Source organism: Gorilla gorilla, chromosome 9 (genome assembly GCF_029281585.2).
Source record: "Gorilla gorilla gorilla isolate KB3781 chromosome 9, NHGRI_mGorGor1-v2.1_pri, whole genome shotgun sequence".
NCBI lineage: Eukaryota > Metazoa > Chordata > Mammalia > Primates > Hominidae > Gorilla > Gorilla gorilla.
In genome coordinates, this window is record NC_073233.2 from 97,619,587 (window position 1) to 97,628,376 (window position 8,790).

At 39.1% G+C, this 8,790-nt stretch overlaps 1 protein-coding gene across 1 annotated transcript; it reads right to left on the reverse strand.

The window, feature by feature from the left end:
- Nucleotides 1-6,077: 6,077 nt before the first annotated feature.
- On the reverse strand, nucleotides 6,078-7,259 carry UBTFL1 (upstream binding transcription factor like 1). Its single transcript, XM_019036004.3, has one exon. It carries the CDS (start codon nucleotides 7,257-7,259, stop codon nucleotides 6,078-6,080), a length of 1,182 nt encoding a protein of 393 aa, XP_018891549.3.
- Nucleotides 7,260-8,790: the final 1,531 nt, after the last annotated feature.

Consider the following 8,790-nt stretch of genomic DNA (forward strand, 5'->3'; position numbering starts at 1 on the left):
GACCTAATAGACATCTACAGAACTCTCCACCCCAAATCAACAGGATATACATTTTTTTCAGCACGACACCACACCTATTCCAAAATTGACCACATACTTGGAAGTAAAGCTCTCCTCAGCAAATGTAAAAGAACAGAAATTATAACAAACCATCTCTCAGACCACAGTGCAATCAAACTAGAACTCAGGATTAAGAATCTCACTCAAAACTGCTCAACTGCATGGAAACTGAACAACCTGCTCCTGAATGACTACTGGGTACATAACGAAATGAAGGCAGAAATAAAGATGTTCTTTGAAACCAACGAGAACAAAGACACAACATACCAGAATCTCTGGGACGCATTCAAAGCAGTGTGTAGACGGAAATTTATAGCACTAAATGCCCACAAGAGAAAGCAGGAAAGATCCAAAATTGACACCCTAACATCACAATTAAAAGAACTAGAAAAGCAAGAGCAAACACATTCAAAAGCTAGCAGAAGGCAAGAAATAACTAAAATCAGAGCAGAACTGAAGGAAATAGAGACACAAAAAACCCTTCAAAAATTAATGAATTCAGGAGCTGGTTTTTTGAAAGGGTCAACAAAATTGATAGACCGCTAGCAAGACTAATAAAGAAAAAAAGAGAAGAATCTAATAGATGCAATAAAAAATGATAAACGGCATATCACCACCGATCCCACAGAAATACAAACTACCATCAGAGAATACTACAAACACCTCTACGCAAATAAACTAGAAAATCTAGAAGAAATGGATAAGTTCCTCAACACATACACTCTCCCAAGACTAAACCAGGAAGAAGTTGAATCTCTGAATAGACCAATAACAGGATCTGAAATTGTGGCAATAATCAATAGCTTACCAACCAAAAAGAGTCCAGGACCAGATGGATTCACAGCTGAATTCTACCAGAGGTACAAGGAGGAACTGGTACCATTCCTTCTGAAAGTATTCCAATCAATAGAAAAAGAGGGACTCCTCCCTAACTCATTTTATGAGGCCAGCATCATTCTGATACCAAAGCCGGGCAGAGACACAACCAAAAAAGAGAATTTTAGACCAATATCCTTGATGATCATTGATGCAAAAATCCTCCATAAAATACTGGCAAAACGAATCCAGCAGCACATCAAAAAGCTTATCCACCATGATCAAGTGGGCTTCATCCCTGGGATACAAGGCTGGTTCAATATACGCAAATCAATAAATGTAATCCAGCATATAAACAGAGCCAAAGACAAAAACCACATGATTATCTCAATAGATGCAGAAAAAGGCTTTGACAAAATTCAACAACCCTTCATGCTAAAAACTCTCAATAAATTAGGTATTGATGGGACGTACTTCAAAATAATAAGAGCTATCTATGACAAACGACAGCCAACATCATACTGAATGGGCAAAAACTGGAAGCATTCCCTTTGAAAACTGGCACAAGACAGGGATGTCCTCTCTCACCACTCCTATTCAACATAGTGTTGGAAGTTCTGGCCAGGGCAATTAGGCAGGAGAAGGAAATAAAGGGCATTCAATTAGGAAAAGAGGGAGTCAAATTGTCCCTGTTTGCAGACGACATGATTGTATATCTAGAAAACCCCATCGTCTCAGCCCAAAATCTCCTTAAGCTGATAAGCAACTTCAGCAAAGTCTCAGGATACAAAATTAATGTACAAAAGTCACAAGCATTCTTATACACCAACAACAGACAAACAGAGATCCAAATCATGAGTGAACTCCCATTCACAATTGCTTCAAAGAGAATAAAATACCTAGGAATCCAACTTACAAGGGATGTGAAGGACCTCTTCAAGGAGAACTACAAACCACTGCTCAAGGAAATAAAAGAGGATACAAACAAATGGAAGAACATTCCATGCTCATGGGTAGGAAGAATCAATATCGTGAAAATGGCCATACTGCCCAAGGTAATTTACAGATTCAATGCCATCCCCATCAAGCTACCAATGCCTTTCTTCACAGAATTGGAAAAAACTACTTTAAAGTTCATATGGAACCAAAAAAGAGCCCGCATCATCCAGTCAATCCTAAGCCAAAAGAACAAAGCTGGAGACTTCACACTACCTGACTTCAAACTATACTACAAGGCTACAGTAACCAAAGCAGCATGGTACTGGTACCAAAACAGAGATATAGATCAATGGAACAGAACAGAGCCCTCAGAAATAACGCTGCATATCTACAACTATCTGATCTTTGACAAACCTGAGAAAAACAAGCAATGGGGAAAGGATTCCCTATTTAATAAATGGTGCTGGGAAAACTGGCTAGCCATATGTAGAAAGCTGAAACTGGATCCCTTCCTTACACCTTATACAAAAATCAATTCAAGATGGATTAAAGACTTAAACGTTAGACCTAAAACCATAAAAACCCTAGAAGAAAACCTAGGCATTACCATTCAGGACATAGGCATGGGCAAGGACTTCATGTCTAAAACACAAAAAGCAATGGCAACAAAAGACAAAATTGACAAATGGGATCTAATTAAACTAAAGAGCTTCTGCACAGCAAAAGAAACTACCATCAGAGTGAACAGGCAACCTACAAAATGGGAGAAAATTTTCGCAACCTACTCATCTGACAAACGGCTAATATCCAGAATCTACAATGAACTCAAACAAATTTACAAGAAAAAAACAAACAACCCCATCAAAAAGTGGGCCAAGGACATGAACAGACACTTCTCAAAAGAAGACATTTATGCAGCCAAAAAACACATGAAAAAATGCTCATCATCACTGGCCATCAGAGAAATGCAAATCAAAACCACAATGAGATACCATCTCACACCAGTTAGAATGGCCATCATTAAAAAGTCAGGAAACAACAGGTGCTGGAGAGGATGTGGAGAAATAGGAACACTTTTACACTGTTGGTGGGACTGTAAACTAGTTCAACCATTGTGGAAGGCAGTGTGGCGATTCCTCAGGGATCTAGAACTGGAAATACCATTTGACCCAGCCATCCCATTACTGGGTATATACCCAAAGGACTATAAATCATGCTGCTATAAAGACACATGCACACGTATGTTTATTGCGGCATTATTCGGAACCAACCCAAATGTCCAACAATGATAGACTGGATTAAGAAAATGTGGCACATATACACCATGGAATACTATGCAGCCATAAAAAATGATGAGTTCATGTCCTTTGTAGGGACATGGATGAAATTGGAAAACATCATTCTCAGTAAACTATTGCAAGAACAAAGAACCAAACACCGCATATTCTCACTCATAGGTGGGAATTGAACAATGAGATCACATGGACACAGGAAGGGGAATATCACACTCTGGGGACTGTGGTGGGGTGGGGGGAGGGGAGAGGGATAGCATTGGGAGATATACCTAATGCTAGATGACGAGTTACTGGGTGCAGTGCACCAGCATGGCACATGTATACATATGTAACTAACCTGCACATTGTGCACATGTACACTAAAACTTAAAGTATAATTAAAAAAAAAAAACAAAAAACAAACAAACAAAAAAAGAATTGTACCTTTAATCTCTGTATCCCACACAAGGAGGGCAAGTCTTAAAAAGAGTAGGTGCTGAATAAACTCAAAAACATTTCATTTAAAATCACTACTAAAGCCCCAATTGAATTTGTACATCTCACCATCTAGCCTGGGCTATGGGCATTACTACTAGTTAGTGGCAAATGTGACTTACAGTATCTCCTGAATTGGAAATAAAAAGAATCAGATCTTTAAAGTTAATTTTGCAAACTTGATGTTAAGAGAAACAAAGGACATAATATGCAAACACATTTTCTAAATAAGTTCAGCCCATTGGCTGGGCTCGGTGGCTCACGCCTGTAATCCCAGCACCAAGACGGGTGGATCACAAGGTCAGGAGATCGAGACCATCCTGGCTAACATGGTGAAACCCCGTCTCTACTAAAAATACAAAAAAAATTAGTCAGGCCTGTTGGCTGGCGCCTGTAGTCCCAGCTACTCGGGAGGCTGAGGCAGGAGAATGGCGTGAGCCTGGGAGGTGGAGCTTGCAGTGAGCTGAGATCTCTCCACTGCACTCTAGCCTGGGCAACAGAGCCAGACTCTATCTCAAAAAAAAAAAAAAAAAAAATTCAACCCATCAGCCATCTAGAATTCATATAAAAATACCTAAATCTCCAGAATCTGTAAGAAAATGAAAGTATGATGGTAAATTGTATGTGTCAGCTTGAACTGGTCTCTGTAAAGTAGGCTTCCCTCCCCAGTATGGGATGTGCATTATCCAACCCATTTAAGGCCTGCATAGAACAAAGGGCAGATGATAGAGGAGTTTGACCCTTTTTTTCCTGTCTCACTGCTTAACTAGTATATCTCATCTTATTTTCACCTACACTTGAATTAGGGTTTACACCATTGGCTGCCCTGCTTCCCAGGCCTTCAGACTCAGATTGAATTACACCTCTGGCTTTCCTAAGTGTCCAGCTTGCAGATTGCAGATCATGATATTTTTTGCCTCCACAATTTTGTGAGCCAATTCTTCATAATAAAATTAGTCTCTTTGTCTCTCTCCTCTCTGTATTATTCTATCACTCTCTCTGTCACTTTGTTTCTCTATTTATGTTGGTGGTTCTGTTTCTCTGCAGGATGATGACTAATACAGTAAGAAAAAATTACATAAATATATGATAAAATAAATTTGTTAAAAATCGATATGCATTAAAAATTTAAAGCAAATAATAAGTAAATAGCAATTTTCTTATTTTTAATAATTTATTTCAAATGTACACATCAGCATAATTTTCATGATTTTAAATTCTGCAAGCATTAGGTTAAAAGTCAGAAGCAAGCCAAGAACAGATTATTGTTATTACTTAACATTCTTCTGGATATTTTAATCCAACACATTTAGAAATTAGAGGTATAAAAATGGTAAACATTGTCATTATTCTCTGAAACTTATTATTTATTTAGAAAAAACTTATAAGTAAAATTTTCCTAAGATATCTAGGGACAAAATAAACACTCATTATTCAATGGTTTTTATACAAAAAGAATACAACTAGTTCTGTGATGCTAATATTCATGAGAACAAAGTATGAAAATAGCCAGAAATGTTTAATAGAATAAAGGTATACTGAGAAGGCACTAACTTTAGGTAGATTTTCAAACATATTAGTAAACCAAAAAATTAAAACAATGTGACACTGGTGCATGAATTCTTAGATAGAGCAGATAGTGAAACAGGATAGTGTACTCATCTATATCTGTCTTTCTCTACATCTTTGTATCAATCCTGAATGCTAAAGGTGAGATTCACTTGCACCTGAAGCAGCAGGAAAAATTTGGAGCTTCAAGAATAAATGAAGATATAACTTAGAGAAGCTGCACCCAGTGTCACAAATGATTCTGTGGAGGAGCTCTTTCAGATTAAATCAGTAACTTTTTATTTTGTATTTTCATTTTTTTTGAAATAAGCAAGAAAAGTCTAATTGAGAACTAAGAGTCAGATATACATGTAGAAATATTACTCCCTACTCCCAGGCATGGGAATGGCCAACTCCTTACTTCAGGGAGGGGAGGAGAGAGATATCAAGAGTGGGACAATTCTCTTAAGACACCTACCCCACCTTTCATCAAATATCCCCGACCTTAGATTTAGTGCAGGAGTCCTGAAAAACATTTCCACAGGGAAGATTGGGTCCCAGGCTTATGGGTATCCCCCTACCACCTTTGGCAGGACAAAAATGAGTAAAGCAAAGCTTCTTGCTTCAGAAATATTCAGTCTAATACAGTGTGTACCCCACAATGTAATCATCTCTTCATTTCAGAAGCCTTAATTGCATAAAGTTCCTCGGGAAAGGGATGATATTTGTTTGTTTGTTTTTTAAGGATAAGGCCAGTATTGGCTCAAACTTATATTTACTCTTCCCAAAGAGTTCCTCCCAGGTTCATAATCTTGATGTAGGAGAGTGCTGCACCAAGTTGCTTCTTTCTTCCCAACCTGTCCTACTTTGCTGGAGGAAGGAAGAAAAGAAAACAAACAAACAAACAAAAAGAAAAGCAAGGAAGCTGCACTAGAGCCACTGCCCTCAGACATCAACTTCTATTTCTTCTCCACTGCTGCAGTCTGAAGAGTTACTGCTTTCTTCCTTTTCTCCATCTTTCTTCCTGTTCTCTTCTGGTTCCATGGAGACATGACAGTTTACCCAAATAGTCTGTGATGAATCTGTTCCTGCAGCCTGGAGCCCTTGCCCCTCCCCAAACCCTTCTTGCAGACCCTTTGCTGATGAGGACTGTGGATCTGCTTGTTTCAACCTGGGGTCCGGGCCTCCTGTCATGGCCATATTCTTACCTTTAGCATAGGTCGATTCTTTGTATGCAGCATAATTTTCAGGTGACGAAGTCTTGAGCCAGAGATCCAATTTCACCTTGTATTGCTTCTGCAGCTCCTCAGCCTGGCTCTTAAAATGATCCTTCTGGCTCTGCGGGATGTGCTGCCAGCGTCTGCCAATCTCTACCACGCGCTCCCTCACTGACAAATGTTGCAGCTCTTTACTTGACCAGGAATCTTGGTGAAACTTGTGGTATCCATTCATGGGGGGTTTCTGAGGCTCTCCATGAAATTTTAGCTTCTTGAAAAATCGGTCCGTTTTTGGAAGAGACCTCACTTCTTCAATATTTTTCTGAACCTTCTTTTGCACTTTGTTTTGAGTCCTCTTGGAGACACCAGATTTCTTGGCCTTCTGGACTAAATCAGGGTGTTCTTCCCTGAATCGAGCAAGTTTTTCCTCAAATTCTTGCTTTTCCTTCTGGAAATCCTGAATATATTTCTGTTTCATCTGCTCTGGGAGTTCCCTGTATTTCTTTGACAGGATTTTGGTCAGTTCCTGGCTTCTCATCCCAGGGTACATTTGGGAGTACTGGGGCCAACTCTCCTTGAAGAAGCGATTATAAGCAGTAAGGGGCCTCTTTGGAAAGTCTGGACGGTTCCTGTATTTTTGGCTTTTGTTCATCTTTTTAACACATTTCTTAGCTTCCAGGACTAATTCTTTCAAAGTGCCGAATTTTCTCAAGTTGCAAGAAATCTCTAACCATTTGAGTCTGCACATTTCACCAGAAAAGCTTTTAAAAGCTACTTTTCCCCAGTCCATGTGTGACTGAGTTGAGCTAAACGTGCTGTTGTCATCAGATGGGAGATTATTCTCCATGCATTCCAGTAACCTCAAGATGTCTTTGTTGGACCAATGGCCTTGGCTTCTAGGCAAAGCCATTTAGATGTCTTTGGCTTACTTATAAGATCCCGGTTATGTAGACACCAGAGCAAGAACACAGAGTTCTTTACTTTTAAGACTCAGTGGATGATTTATTTCTGGAAGTATTGCAGTATGTGTGATTATGTATTTCTGAGGAGAAAGAAAGTTACTCTTCTTCATTTGGATTAATGAAGCAAATTACATCCTATTTGTCATATGTCCCTTGTATAATTCATTTGACCCTTAACTATAAATAAACATTGCCTGTTTCTGAATTAAATTTATGTTTGCCTTTCATATGCTACATGCACAATATTCAGTATCTCCACACCCCACCCCAGCCTGCTTTCTGCCAGATCTCACATGAACCTATCTTAAATTGAGTTGCATAACACAAACACCAGACCACTCATCACTTAAGAAGCTTAATATAACAGAAATGCCCTGAAGACAGAGTCAGAAGTTAAAGTGGAAGGAGAAATGCCTAAACAGGAAAGACTATTCATTCTACAGTGCCCTGAGTATGGCCATTTTCTAAGCACAGCCCAAATAGCCATAGCTAAAGGTGCAGATGAGAAGTTAAAGATACAATAGGACAAGCCCAAGAGCTCCTCCAGACATGCATCCAACTGTTACCTTTTTATAAGGGAATGTGAACCTGTGATTAAAGACTGAATTATAGATTCTCCAGGACCAGTGCACGGGAATTAATGCTTTCTTTCTTTCTTTCTTTTCTTTCTTTTTTTTTTTTTTTTTTTTATTGAGACGGAGTTTCACTCTTGTCGCCTGGGTTGGAGTGCAGTGGGGCAATCTGGGCTCACTGCAACCTCTGTTTTTTGGCTTCAAGTGATTCTCCTGCCTCAGCCTCCCAAGCAGCTGAGATTACAGGCATGTGCCACCACGCCTGGCTAATTTTTCTGTATTTTTTAGTAGAGATGGGGTTTCACCATGTTGGCCAGGCTGGTCTCGAATTCCCAACCTCAGGTGATCCGCCTGCCTCGGCTTCCCAGAGCGCTAGGATTACAGACGTGAGCCACCACTCCTGGGCCGGGAATGAATGCTTTCTAAGAACCATACTGCTTCTCCTTTTAAATATCAAGGATTTAATGACAATTATGAAACATTTCAACTTTATTTGGTTAATTGTTCATCATATTTAAGCCTCAGTGAAAGTTTGGCTTCCTCCAGAAACTCCCTCCAGATTACCTGTCATTTTTCATTACAGAACTTGAAAACGTGGCAGATCTGATGACTACTCCTTTTTTTTTTTTTTTTTTTTTTAGCAATTTTGTCTTGCCTGAAGTAATTCTTCTGGTACATGATTTGTGGATTCACTCTTGAAATTCTCATAACTCTTTCACTAGTCTTTTTAGGATAATCTTCTATTCTAAGACTAAGCCTCACATAAGTAAAATTATGTACAAATACATACAACATTAAATAAAACCGAATCTTAAATGGAGGGTGAATAAGGAGTGTAACAATGGGCCTTCAGGGGGAAAATACGCATTAGAAGGGAAAGAGAACAGAGTTAAGATACTGGTGGAAG